The sequence below is a fragment of the Cydia fagiglandana genome, chromosome 23 (assembly GCF_963556715.1).
Source record: "Cydia fagiglandana chromosome 23, ilCydFagi1.1, whole genome shotgun sequence".
NCBI lineage: Eukaryota > Metazoa > Arthropoda > Insecta > Lepidoptera > Tortricidae > Cydia > Cydia fagiglandana.
Window position 1 is genome coordinate 7,214,232 of NC_085954.1, and position 14,972 is coordinate 7,229,203.

At 39.7% G+C, this 14,972-nt stretch overlaps 1 protein-coding gene and 1 long non-coding RNA gene across 3 annotated transcripts; both read right to left on the minus strand.

Annotated features, from left to right (window-relative positions):
* Positions 1-534: 534 nt before the first annotated feature.
* On the minus strand, positions 535-4,410 carry LOC134675819 (phage-like element PBSX protein XkdO). Of its 2 annotated transcripts, none has more exons than XM_063534116.1 (3): positions 4,267-4,410; positions 3,231-3,314; positions 535-1,054 (listed from the first exon to the last, which is right to left on the minus strand). In XM_063534116.1, the coding sequence occupies exons 2-3, from the start codon at positions 3,310-3,312 to the stop codon at positions 882-884; spliced, it is 255 nt and encodes an 84-aa protein (XP_063390186.1). In that variant the 5' UTR covers positions 3,313-3,314; positions 4,267-4,410; the 3' UTR covers positions 535-881. The 2 variants fall into 2 exon arrangements, with proteins under 2 accessions (XP_063390186.1, XP_063390187.1); XM_063534117.1 differs by having other exon boundaries at positions 4,263-4,326.
* Positions 4,411-7,120: 2,710 nt separating this feature from the next.
* LOC134675951 (uncharacterized) lies at positions 7,121-10,572 on the minus strand. The gene is made up of 4 exons (XR_010099823.1): positions 10,486-10,572; positions 9,962-10,039; positions 8,472-8,637; positions 7,121-7,333 (listed from the first exon to the last, which is right to left on the minus strand). It is a non-coding gene; the product is annotated as an uncharacterized LOC134675951 (long non-coding RNA).
* Positions 10,573-14,972: the final 4,400 nt, after the last annotated feature.

Here is a 14,972-nt window from a genome sequence, read left to right on the forward strand (position 1 = left end):
GAAAACGTAAATAACTATGCTGGAATTCGATAAGGGTTTCTGGGGGGATGCTATACAGCAACCCCAACTCATTGGGCTTGGAACTTCCAAACTGAAGCTAGAGCCAATGTTTTTTCAAGTAAGTAGAAATGAAGTAGGTACCAATTGTGTACTAAATCCTAGTGTAAATTTCATTCGATAGGGTGGCGACCGTTTGCGTTATGTCTATTTTTGTATGAGATTTCGAACAGCGCGCCAAGCGGGACGTTTTGGAAACTCAAAATCCCATACAAATTGACACTCAACGCAAATGCGTACGTCACGTCACGCATTCGAATGAAATTTACACTAGGTAGGTACAGGTGATAAAAATACCACGGGTGGTTGCCAGAGTAGTACATGGTGTAAAGTACTTACGTGAGTATTATATTCTTTAGTACTTCCACATTGGCATTACTACATATATGTATACTCTATCCAGATTGAAAAAAAAAAGGATTTGTTAAGACAAACGAAGAAATATCTATTGTAGTAAAACCATAATAAATAAGAAAGCAAATTTTGAAGGATATTTATTTCCGTGTAGTGCAGATACAAGTTGATAAACAAGATAATTATTGGTTTGTTTCTCCACGGTGACAACTGACACCTAACATTGACAATTTCCTAGCGTCAATATTTACTTGTTGGAGCAGGACTGTACGGTGGATTGTCAATGTCAGCGTGGTAAAACAGGGGTCTGGGGGGCTAGCCGAAATGACAATCGAAGTCGACAAACGCCAAACGAAGAAAAATTATCGGGGTGCTTCGAGAAGTCACGTGACTATTGCCATAAGTATAGTTTCGATTGGCGTTTTCCATCAACGATTGTCATCATGGCTAAGCACCCAATTCTTATCGCCTCAAAGGTTTTCGATTTTATCGATGACTTCGTTGGCGGTTTTTCCAGCGAGGTAACCGCTGACGCCGCCAACTATGGCGCCACCGATGCCGCCGACCACGGCCCCAGTAGCGGCCCCCGGCGGTCCCCCGCAGCACCCGAGGTAGGCCCCGTACGTAGCACCCGCGCTTGCACCTGTGACAAAAGTCTGCATAAGTTGTGCTACAAGATCAATGTGGGAAAGACACTCTTGCGTCGCTTTTAACTCTTCCGTTTGTACAGTCACCTGCACAAACCTGCCCTGGCTGCTGCCTGTCCGTTTGTACAATATACCTCTAGTCTAAATTCTCTTTGATGTGTACAGTCACCTGCAATAATATGTTACTCTTCGAAGGCCGCAAAAATATGTGACACGCTCTTATGGCTTGTGATAAGAGCGTGTCACATATTTTTGCGGCCTTCGAAGAGTAACATATTATTGCAGGTGACTGTACACATCAAAGAGAATTTAGACTAGAGGTATATTGTTAAATAAGGAGGATAGGCCAACGGCATGGTGCCATATTTTCGAGTGATGGCGTCACCTTTGGCCTACTCTCGAGTAGATTGCGATACTTTTTGACATTTAACAAATTTAATATATCATAAAGATATAAGTCAAATGTCGCTCTAAAATGTTAGTGTTAATTATGTGTGTCGATAGATGGCAGTATATGTACTGACTACATGATTTACTTTGACAATATTCCCCTATTTCAAATTCTCTTGGTACACATAATCCACTTATAGGTCGGTAGAGCAGAAAAACTGAAGCTCTTAGTTCCTGGCTGTGTCTGAGCGACGAACACCGTACAAATACGATTCTTGTCCTATTTGCAAGTTTTCTGGCAACTACCCAGGTATCAAGCTAAACAAAGTTTACTTATTTGAGAATAAAATCGTAAATACACTAATTTCTCCAACACAATCTCCTCTCGTTTGCTGCTAAACTACGCGATACACGGCCGTCGTGAACGCTGCTCGCACTGTTAGTGCTTGAGAAAGGAGACCTAGGCTCTCCGAAACATGTCGCGCGAGTGACTAAAAACAAGTGAGTCTAAACCGTAAAATTATTCAATGTAAATACTTATGCTGGAATCCGGTAGGGGTTGCTGGTGATGGTGAGACACTCTACAGCAACCCCAACTTCATTTGGTTCTTACTCTCAAACTAAAGGGGTAATTGTTTTCAAGTATGTTTAAATTAAGTAGGCACTAAATCCTCCTCACAATGTATAGTAAAAAAACCGGGCAAGTGCGAGTCGGACTCGCGCACGAAGGGTTCCGTACCATAAAGCAAAAAAAAAACGGAAAAAAATGCAAAAAGAAAACGGTCACCCATCCAAGTACTGACCACGCCCGACGTTGCTTAACTTTGATCAAAAATCACGTTTGCTGTATGGGAGCCCCACTTAAATCTTTATTTTATTCTGTTTCTAGTATTTGTTGTTATAGCAGCAACAGAAATACATCATCTGTGAAAATTTCAACTGTCTAGCTATCACGGTTCGTGAGATACAGCCTGGTGACAGACAGACGGACGGACGGACGGACGGACAGCGAAGTCTTAGTAATAGGGTCCCGTTTTACCCTTTGGGTACGGAACCCTAAAAAATGTCCAAAACATGGGGTAGCCGGGCAGAACCCAAGCTGCCGGTGGTCAGGGCCACACAGAGAAGAACGGACGTTACTAAAACGATTCCTGACCTCTGACATGGCGCCAAATGTGCAGTATCATGTTGTGTCTGGTCAATCCAGTCATACATGAAAGGTGTATAAAGATAAAAAATAAGTAAGTTGGTAACTTATGTTCATTCTTAAAGTTAAGAACTGGAATTCAGTAGGGGTTACTGGAGAGATGCTCTACAGCAACCCCGACTTCATTCTTCACAGACGCCCGGTCTGACCTAGTGAGTAGTGACCCTGCCTGCGAAGCCGATGCTCCTAGGTTCGAATCCCGGTAAGGGCATTTATTTTTGTGATGAAAACAAATATTTGTTCCTGAGTCATGGTTGTTTTCTATGTATATAAATATGTATTTATCTATATAAGTATGTCTATATCGTCGCCTAGTACCCATAGTACAAGCTCTGCTTATTGCTTAGTTTGAGGCTAGGTTGATCTGTGTAAAATGTCCCCTATACTTACATACTTATACTTATTCGGCTTGTACTTCCAAACTATAGAGGTATTTTTTTTTTTCAAGTAAGTACTATATATAAATTAAGAACCAATTGTGTAATTGGGTTGCTAGAAAGCATGATGTCGAGAAAGCATTAGGGGCAACTGTTGAAATATTCTGCTGACAGAATATCTTAACGGTAGCCTAGTACCTTTAGCACCACCGTAAGCGGCCCCTGCGACGGTGGTGCCGGATTCAACTGCCGTCTTCCTCTCCTTGTTCCCTTTACCCATTTCTGAAAAAATATAGTTACGTTTTAAGCATTGCTGCATATGGCCGCGAATATTTATTCTACATCAACATCAGAGATACAACTGAGCTATAAAGACATTTTGACATTTAAGTTTTATATGGAGTTAGCTCTAACGTTAAATGTTTGAGGACATTCTTAGTGCAAAATTAAAATGTGCTTCAAGGAAAATTTATCTCTAAGCAAACTTAACTGCAAACTGATGATAGATAGTTATGATAATTTTTGTATGAGTTTATTCAGAAGTAGAAACAGTTTAAAGCACCTACCCATATGACGTAACATAACATAGAAAGGTGAGATTTGTAAAAGCAAAGTGTAACTACAGTAAGGACGCTGACGCTGGACGCTGGTTCGATTCCAGCCTTGGACACTGTAGGGCTAAGATGGTCGGTTTTTTATCATCTGTCATTATTCCTGTCACGTTCTAACAAGTATGTAAGTGCGAAAGTGACGCATGACATGACAAGTGATAAAAATGCGACCATGATGCTCACAAACAAAATTAACACATACCTACTAACTTAATTAATAGAGATTTTTTTGAATTGTATATTTTGAATTATAATGTTGAAATAAATACATCTTAAAAAATGTATTAGAGAACAATCAGACATTAAATGCATTATTGACCTAAATAAAAAAATCCTACGGACAATAGCCGATATTCCTTATGGCTGGCAAATACAAACTATCGTAACAAAGTATACGAATATTGCACAACACAAAGAAACAACCCTAGAAAGGTATAATATTGCAACCCCTTGACGGGTTTTTTTGTAAGGACCTTTTTGACAACGTCCAGAAACATGATGGACAGAATTTTTGCCCCTTTTTTTCATATTTTCCTAAATATTGGAACAATAATATACACATACAATACAATAGTGTTTTGTTCGAAATGAGTGTTAAAATTAAATAAGAATTAAAAACTTACTGTTCAGATAAAGCTTGTGGACGTAAAGTTTCTCAAATATAAAAAGCCGTGCGCAGGAGCACTGCTCGCTCTGATGGCCGCGTTCACACAATTACGCCTGTAGCCTGCCCTGCCTATTTTAGTTATTAATAGCCGTTTTATCAGTCCTTTGTGTCGGACGCGGGGATTTAGCGGAGTATCCGTTACACGAAATATCGGAACAGCTTTTAAGCAATTCATTAAAAAAATAACTTATTACCTATATAAATTAAAATTTTATCTAACCATCGCTTATTAAAAGATCCTATAATGCGGTTATCATTATCTATCACATAATCCACTCGAGAGAGAGATAGAGAGCACTATCCACGTATTAATGTAGTGTTAAAACCTGTAACAGACGGACGGACTGCCACCCCAAAGTGGACATATTGTTTCGCTCTCAGCTGCGCCCTTAAGGCCCCACTCGCACGAGCGCTTTTTCAACGCGCGTTAAAAAGCGCTTAAATCTGTCCACACGCTAAATTAAATTTAACGACTAAGTCGAAAATCCAACAACGCTGGATAAAAAGCGCCACTGCCATCGTGTGAATAAACACACATGTTTCCATTTGTGTCATTCAAACGCTTTTTTAACGCTCGTTGAAAAAGCGTTCGTGCGTATGAGGCCTAACGGACTACGGCGGACCGTCGATTGAACATACCTGGAACCGGACCAAGGTCTCGGTCCGGTCCGGCCGTCTGATGAACAGAGAAGGCGAAGGAGGCGGGGGATACCCGTGGTATCTTTAGAAAATGTTGTTATATTTATGATTCGTTCATATTTAGCTTTACCTTGACCGCCGCATCACCTTGGTACTTTTCCATTTATGTACATCCTCGTGCGCTAGCTAACCTAATATCAAGATTTGGCGTTGTACGCTGTACGATTTTTGTCACGAAAACGACTGTTTTTTTTACCTTTCCATCCACTAGGGGAACTAAGTGCCTTGTTGGAATTAATACAAGTTTAAAGGATGACTCATGCTAGACCGGCCCGTGGCCGGGCCGGAGCTGCCAGCGCTTTGTTTTCCATGGAAAGCACCACGTGATCAGTCTGATCACCGATCAGCGTCACAGAAAATAACATGTACTTCAGTTTAAAACAGACATATGTAATACTTACCCTAGATTCTAGGACAGTATTATAAGGACTAGCGGGCGTGTGAATACAGTGCTTTATTTACAGATGTGGCAACATTTTTGCTATGTTGCGGGGGTTCCCCTGTTAACAAAGTAGACGTACCGATAAGAACGCGGCTATGGGTTTAGGATTGCCATGCGTCCGGATTTGTCCTTACATGTCCGGATTTTTTACCCTTTGTCCGGATTACGGCCGGACTTGGCATGTGTCCGGATTTTTAGGAATGGCCTAATAAAAATAAAATGCTTGCCCGGGGAGGGGGCTACGGGATCGGGCGAAGGGAAAGGGAAAAGTAGATCCAAGATACAGTACACCACAGAAAGCAGCGCGCCGCCGTGGCGTCGTTCAAGCTACGCCATATCTCGGCTACAAGAAATGTCCGGATTTTTAGGGTGATGTCCGGATTTTTATCAGGACATTTAATTATTCCATATGGCAACCCTATATGGGTTAGAGCGAGAAATTGAGGGCCTATCTAAACAGACGAAAATATAAATTTCGTTATCTGCCTCTCCATCGTACGAATAAGGGAGAGTGATAGAGAGTCAGATAACGAAATTTCGATTTATTATGCCGTCTGATTATCGTTCGGTACGTAGGTACTTTTACATGAAATATCGTATTTAAGGAAAACTAAAGAAATGGTTCCATTATAACAAACCTGGGATAACTCGGGGCACGTATACTAAAGTGACGTAGCAAAATATTTTATCGACATTTAAATATATCGATGTTACTGTCAACATAAATGTTCTACAAAATATAGTACATTTCGATGCTAGTGCGGAAGGTATGTCATTACTACACGAGTACCGAGATATCTTGCCACGAGCCGCAGGCGAGTGGCAAGACTCGGGACGAGTGAAGAATGACATTTCCGCACGTGTATCGAACGACGTTTTTTAATACAGTTGCGAAAAAATAAGAAAAACATTGTTAATCGTACACTAAACAAAAGTGGTAACAGTGACAGCTCGGTTAGACGTCGTCTTTAAGTATATTATATCTATGGGCGTTTGGCAGCTATTCCGTTCCATTCAGTCAACTTATTAAGAACGGAATTTTCAATATTGAATATTAAAAAATAAACGTGTTATAATGATGAAGAGTTAAGTAATTAAATATGAAATATGTAATATTTTTCGTATTCTTACATTAACGGTAGGTTTTTATGCTGATTACGACGTTTAAAGGAAACTAATCTTAACACTCATCAATAAGTAGTCGTGAATTGGAACAAGTATAAATTTAAAAAAATTGGAAAAGTAAAAAGCACTAGTTCGAGATAACCAACTTTCCGCACGCTAAACAGCTACGTAAAGTAGCACTTTTTGAGCAACTGTATTAAAAAATATATTTTATACGAAATCGCTTTGTATAGGTACTGCTTAAATTCTAAAAAGGTGTTTTTTGGAAAAAAAGATTTTTTATTAGCCAGGTCGGTATTTCCACATTGTCACTAAATGTTTTATTCTAATAATTTTATATCGTTATTTATTATTTCTTAAATATTACTCCATCTTCATTTATTGCTAAAAGTACATAAAAAGTGAAATTTACCTTAAGTCATAAAGTCTTGTATATCGACATCTTTCTTATCGATATCAAATCCCTAGAATGTGCCCCGAGTTATCCCAGGTTTGATTATAATGACAGGGGGGATCATTAATATTTAAATAATTATCTCAGCTATCGATTGAGTTATATACATTTAATTGTGTAACACAATACATTTATTTCACTATTGTAATACAAACACTTAATTTATACCTAAGTAGTTCTAAGCGACAGATGCTCACACTTATCGTTCGTTATCTCTATACATATATATAGATTTATATCTTTCTGTCTAGCATTCCGTATGTAATGTGTCCACAATATGTTAGCATACAGCGTCTGCGCATCCTGCAAAAATAAACATCATCATCAGAGCGTTTTTTTGCATTTTTATTATTGTGACCTTTTTTGCCACATGTTTCTAGTCAGGATAGCGAGCCCTTTTCATCCTTATAGGAGAAAGAAAGTGTCCTATAATTTCCATACATTTTTCAAGCTTTCCTTTTTGTTACCGCCACTCCGAGTTACCCCCATACAAAGTAGGTATATGGGGAAATGGTAACACAATAGGAAAAAAAGGAAAAAAACAATAGGGACAACAAAGAAACTCTCAAACTCTGGGACATTTTTTTATCCCATCAGGATCGAAAGAGCTCGTGATTCTGAGTAGACATAACACAAAAGTGGCAAAAAAGGTCACAATATAGAAAAATGGCAAGAATAAAAGAAACGCTCATCAATATATAATTAGTTAACGTAAAATCAGGTACCTATAGTCCTTATTACCCACAGCCTACGGTCCTTAACGAGCCTTAATGTAAGTATGTAATGTAAGTATGTAATGTAAGGATGTAATGTAAGTATGTAATGTAAGTATGTAATGTAAGTATGTAATGTAAGTATGTAATGTAAGTATGTAATGTAAGTATGTAATGTAAGTATGTAATGTAAGTATGTAATGTAAGTATGTAATGTAACGTTAACGTTGATCCTTAACGAGCCTTAATGGTATAACCTACATGCCTACAAGATTCTAGCACTTAGCAGCTACTTCTCTCGTATCGCAATTATCAGAAATACATACCTACTATTAAAACTGAAATTACACTCACTGTCTGCGAAGATATTATAGATAGGTACAGTCGATGTCAAAGATATGTTTACACTTTTCGCCTTATTACAAAGGAGTGAGATCACAGAATAAATAATAGTACTAGGTACAGAAGACTCACTCTCTAACAAAACGCGTCTGTTACGATTAGGACAGATATGGCCGCTTGGTGGCGACAGCGCCATGCGCGGCTTATGGCTACCCACCAAAATTGGTGTGGATCGGATGAACTTGTAGCTACCTGTTGCAAAGCGACGAAATCGCGGAGTGAGCCACGCCTGGTAAGGTGCTAACGTGTAAACATATCTTTGACGTCGTCTGTACCTACTTACACTTGTATACATTTAAATTAATGTCATGTGGAATGTCGTAAACCTACGTCAGTCCTGGTGATCGTTCCTGACGGCTTGACGGCAGACAACGTATCCGACAACGCCGCCGACGAGGGCGCCCGCCGGGCCGCCGGTCAGAGCCCCCACGGCCGCCCCCACCGCTGTACCGGTTGCCGAGCCAACCACTCGCTCAACCGACCCTGCCACACCTGCACAGAACCACAGAATAAATAATACATAAGACTCACTCTCTAACAAAACGCGTCTGTTACGATCAGGACAGATATGGCCGCTGGGTGGCGACAGCGCCACGCGCGGCTTATGGCTTTCCCCAAAATTGGGGTGGAACGGATGTACTTTTAGCTACCTGTAGCAAAGCGACGAAAACGCGGAGTGAGCCACGCCTGCACAAAACCCAGTACCGTCTTTACCATAAGGGCACACGGGGCCCGTGCCCAGACCCCCATCCTCAGGGGGCCCCAAAGGACAGACAGTAACAGTATATTTGATCACCCATAATAAATAGAAGATCATAGTAGAAAAATGTTAGTTTAATTCGCTTTCTTTACTTTCCAAAAGGGCCCCAAATTCTTATGTGCCTAAGGGACAACAAAACCATAATTATTTCTATTTCGTTTACGGCAAAATTTCTCCAAGGCGATTACTGGCGGGAGAATAAATATGGCTTATGCCTACAGCTACACTATCAGTGAGTTTAGGGATAGAAAAGTAATAAGTTTTTGACAAAAATTTCTTTTTTGGTACAAGCTTTTATACCTGACTGTACTTTTCTGTCCACAGGCAACTAGAGTCTATTTGGAAAGAGAAGAGTCGTGGAACGGATCCCTTTGCTTGACATAATTATTGAAAGTCATAATGTAATGATTGTCAGATTATCATTAGGACAGACAACACATTATGACTTAAAATTTTATGGGAAACAATAGAGATCCGTCGTGGAATGTATTGGGCCTCATACTAAGCCCCATACATTCCACAACTCTTAATTCTCTTCGCGCACAGACTCTACATAATACTCATCGAGACAATTCTAAAAACCCCAAACAATTAGCTTTCGTTGTTTAATCACAGAGTCCCTATGGCCACTTCCTTTCTCCATCATCAGGTCAGCTCAAGAGTACCATAATATTGCATTGTCAGCATCCGACTTACATATATGTATGCAAATTTTCAGCTTAATCGGAAACCGGGAAGTAGGGGGGTCAAATTCAACTTGCAAGATTTGACCCGTACAAACATAATAGTTAGGGTAGACCGAGGTGAATCGGATCACAGGGTGAATCGGATCATCAAAAAATCCGTTGATATCTGAAATATTTCACTGATATGAGTGCTCAAAAATAGCGCTGTACATGTCTTCTGTTAGCCTGCGACGCCAGCCATAGGCAATATTTTCAATATCAACAACTTTTTTAGTCTGACCCGATTCGCCCTACTTAGGTACGAGTACATACATAGGTACATTCCAAGTTAAATAAAAGCTTGTAAAATTATATAAAGGACGGTATTTACCTATTCTGATATCATTATGGATGACTTCTCCGACGACCTCGTCACGTACTGCATCATTATTCGCGTCCCCTTCCATATCTGAAACGAAATAATGTATGAGATGTTGTAATGACAAGCTAACTCTGTTTAACATGATAAAGTGTGACAAGTGCCTTAAGAGGGGGCGCAAATAAGCCAAGAAATTAAAAGGAAATAAAAGATATGGCGCCCCGAGCGAAACTTTCGACGGAAAACATTGCCATTTCGCAGGTTTTAACTTTATACCTCAATATCCCTGAAGACAAGACAACCAAGAACGTTTAGCAATCATTGCTTGTTTGTCAATTACAAAGCTTTATTCCGCATTTTAAATAAGTCTTGGTTGTATTCAACTAAATAAATGTTAACGAAGCCAAATTAGTACTTTGCCAGAGCTTATTTTTTTCGATGATGGAGCCGAGCTTGCCCGCTGGTCCCCACTGATCAAGTGTTTAGCTTTCAAGTATGAAATTTACATAAATAAAACATGTAATAAAAACACTTACCACAGTTTTACACAAATGGCACTAAATATAAACAAAATGCACTCCGTTGGCGTGTGGTTTCGTCGACAGTTCGCAGGCACTGAAATAATACGTAGATTAAGTACCTACTACGTAGCACTATACTCGTACGTACGTAGCTGCCGTAGCTTGATATCAGCAAAGAGAATTTGAAATAGAGGAATATTGTCAAAGTAAATTATGTATGTATAGTTAGTCAAAGGACTGTCTCATTTCAAACATAGAGAGAATCATTGTCTATCTTTGTCTGATACCAGTACCCAAAAGAAAGGATGAGTACCTATAGTTTATTTGAAAAAGATGACGCCATACCTTTGGCCTACTGTCGAGTAGATGGCGATACTTTTTGACATTTAACTAACACATATTAATGAAACAATAATGATCAAAGTCAAATGGCGTTCTAAAAGTGTTAATCATTTGTGTCGAACGATGTCAGTAAATGTACTGACTACATAATTTACTTTGACAATATTCCTCTATTTCAAATTCTCTTTGCTACTACGTAGCACTATATTCGTATTTTGGTATGTGCGTAACTTGATATCAGTCTGTGGAAATAACCTCGATTGTTCGCCCGGTGTTGCCTTATCAAAATATATATAAACTTGCTAGCATAAATAATATACTTATACTTAGCCCCCATCCGCACGGGAGCTTTTCCAACGCGCGTTAAAAAAGCGTTTGAATGACACAAATGGATAACCATGTATGTATTCACACGTAAGGTGGCGCTTTTTATCAAGCGTTGTTGGATTTTCGACTTTAAGACTTGGTCTTTAAGTCGAATTTAGAGTGTGGACAGATTCAAGCGCTTTTTTAACGCGCGTTGAAAAAGCTGTCGTGCGAATGGGGGCTTACGATCTACTGCCAATAAGTATCTTCAAGGGTCGTTCTTAAAATTAAAATAAATGACCATCGCGGTTCGTTTCTCCTTTTGTTTTACTAAATAATCAAAATAATAAAAAAAAGGTTGGCGGTCCGCCATTTGCTGACCCCATCTACTGGATGAGACGTGGGAATGAACGGGATGGTATTATGGAACTTTCAGTAGGAGTAGGTGAGAAAGCGCTATTATTGTTTGTCCTTGTCAAAGTCTCACTTTTCATTACTGTCTATGTCTAGTGTAGACGTATTGTTGTTTGCCCACCGGTTCCCTGGTGGGTAACAGGAACCCCAACATTTTTTTTACAAATGGGCTTAGAAAAAAAAATACGTATAGATTCTTTTTGGTAGGTATGTTTTCACGAATGTTAAAACCTGTTTTTAATTTCATCGCTTTGCTGAATATTCTCTATATACGGGCGCACACGTATGGCCCATCTATAGAAATTGTATACTTCGCTGGCCCAACTTTACAGGGTTTTGTGTTACAATTTCAAGATAGTTGTAAAGGATGACTCACGTTAGACCGGGCCGTGTCCGGGCCGGAGCTTCCAGCGCTGACTTTTCTATGACATGCGATCACGTGATGCTTTTCATAGAAAACGATGCGCCGAAAGCTTCAGGTCGGACACGGCCCGGTCTACTTAATGGCTCCTCTACACGATGGGCCAACGCCGGCCACTCCAAGGGACGCATTTATGCGTTAGAGGGAGCAAGTGATATTGCTATCTCATTCTACCGCATGGCTGCGTCCCTTGGAGTGGCCGGCGTTGGGCCATCGTGTAGGGCCTCTACTATTGGGCCAGCGATTTGTTATCCTCCTGACGAATATAATGGCTTTTCTACACGATGGGCCAACGCCGGCCACTCCAAGGGACGCAGCCATGCGGTAGAATGAGATAACAATATCACTTGCTCCCTCTAACGCATAAATGCGTCCCTTGGAGTGGCCGGCGTTGGCCCATCGTGCAGAGGAGCCATAATATACGATCACGCGCCATTCGCATTCTTTACTTTTTAAAAGGGCCCCAAATTCTTATGTGCCCGGGGGCCCCAACATAGTTTAGACTGGCTACCGAATTCCATTGTTCCTTTAATATAGGTAAAATCTTGTAGTACCACTAGTACCTACCTATACTACCTATTTGGGTCAAACAGATCACTGTGTTACGTTATTTCCTGTGGACACACACAAAGTTAAGGGCTATAAAGGTCAATTTTCTTATTTAACCCTAACCCACGTAAAAAGGTCCTCCTTTTATTTACAGAACTATGATAAAATCATTACTTACATGCCCACAAGCTGTTAACTATTGCCCACAGGGGAGAAAAATGTACAGTTCGCGCGAACACGCTAGTTTTCTCTCCTGTGGGCAATAGTTAACAGCTTGTGGGCATGTAAGTAATGATTTTATCATAGTTCTGTAAATAAAAGGAGGACCTTTTTACGTGGATAAGGGTTAAATAAGAAAATTAACCTTTATAGCCCTTAACTTTGTGTATGTCCACAGGAAAGAACGTAACACAGAGATCTGTTTGACCCATTTACTGCTCACAGATGTATCTGCTTTAACTACCTACAAAAACCGGCCAAGTGCGAGTCGGACTCTCGCACGAAGGGTTCCGTACCAATATGCAACGAGTCGGACTCGCTCACGAAGGGTTCCGTACCATAAAGCAAAAAAGAAACGGAAAAAAAGCAAAAAGAAATCTGTCACCCATCCAAGTACTGACCACTCCCGACGTTGCTTAACTTTGGTAAAAAATCACGTTTGTTGTATGGGAGCCCCATTTAAATCTTTATTTTATTCTGTTTTTACTATTTGTTGTTATAGCGGCAACAGAAATACATCATCTGTGAAAATTTCAACTGCCTAGCTATGACGGTTCGTGAGATACAGCCTGGTGACAGACGGACGGACGGACGGACGGACAGCGAAGTCTTAGTAATAGGGTCCCTTAGTAACGGCAAAAAATAACTGTTTTTTAGTATTTGTTGTTATAGCGACAACAGTCTATTTCATGGGATACAGCCTGGTGACAGATAGACGGACGGACAGACAGACAGACGGACAGTGGAGTATTAGTCAGGGTCCTTTTTTACCCTTAGGGTACGGAACCCTAAAAATTAATGAATGGTATTTGACTGTAACATTTTTTTTAAATAAAGTTAAGCAGGTACTTAATTGTATTTAAATAAGAAACATTTTTTATTTCTATTCTTTATTTCATACAAATGTCATAATGCTTGTGTGGAAGTAATAATCTACTTATTTTTTCCACCCTGGCCGGAAGCCATCCCGACTAGTGATCCAAGAGCTCCACCAACAACAGCGCCCACAATAGTACCAGCCCGAGTACCAGGTGCAGGCAGCTGCGGCGCCTGCGGCTTTCCACAAACTTGGACGGGTATGGGTGGCATTCCTGAAATAAAGTCATTTAATTTTTAAAAAGCAGAAACGTCTGCGAACAATACTATTGAGCTTAGAATAAATTTAAAAGTGGAAAAAATACTGTCTTGGGCGAGACTTGAACTCTGATCTGTTCGATACCGTAAAACGGGGTGAGTAGGTTTCGCGGGGAGAGGTGGGTTATGAATGGGGAGAGAAGGTTTGAGAGGGGGGTGAGACGGGATTTTAAGGCTACTGCTACAAAAATAATGTATTCCAATTTAAAATGGAGCTATAGTAATACGCATATTAAAAAAAACGATCCAACAATCTTCCAATATCACCTTTGTATGGAAACCCCCCTCATCTCAAATACGAGGACGAGGCACTACGGGGTGAGTTGGGTTTTCCTCTTTATCGTCAAAGTTATGAAATGGAACTACTCAATATAAAATAAAAACTATAATACAAACGTCCGGAACACTTATTATATACACCATTCAGTTTTCATATGTAAAAATAAAATGTATCGAGGTTTGAATTTCAGTTTTGACCCTACTCACCCCATTTTACGATACCCAGCGCTCTGCTATCTGAGCCACCAATCCATCCAGAGGCCGTGGGTTCAAGTCTCACCTACGTAATTTTTCCACTTGGTAAGTACCATAATATTGCATTCTCACCCAACTTGGGCTCAAAATGTATATAGAATAATGGGATGTGGGTCTAATTTAGCTCGCAACATTTCACACATTAAACATACATACATACATAAATTGCAAATTAATTAAAAGCTTGTAAAAAAATACTAGGGGTTACGTGGTCAAGGGTTTCTATTTATCCTCATAGTGGTATATACAGGGTGATTTCGGGGTGGTGGAGCAAGAGAGCCAGACATCATACAGAATCCAAAGATGAGTCTAATGATGTTGTTAATTATTGTTTATCATAATATATCAATAATGATGATTATTTCAGAATCAGATTCAGATTCAGAGCGTTTAATACGGTAAAAACATACATGTTCAAAACATAAAAATAAAATCACATACACATCTAAAACTGTACATATACATAAGTCAATTAATTAATAATAATAAAAAGCGATTACACGATAATAATAAAGACTTAATAAATTAAAAATTAATTAATACCCATAAAATTCATTTTCCAGATAACAAGTAGGAAAAAACA

Bases quoted from the DNA above. Each gene is read 5' to 3' on its own strand.
- LOC134675819 (XM_063534116.1), bottom strand. From the start codon at position 3,312: ATGGGTAAAGGGAACAAGGAGAGGAAGACGGCAGTTGAATCCGGCACC. The intron at 1,055-3,230 runs GTACTAGGCTAC...CTTTTGTCACAG, and splicing joins CGCTTACGGTGGTGCTAAAG to GTGCAAGCGCGGGTGCTACG.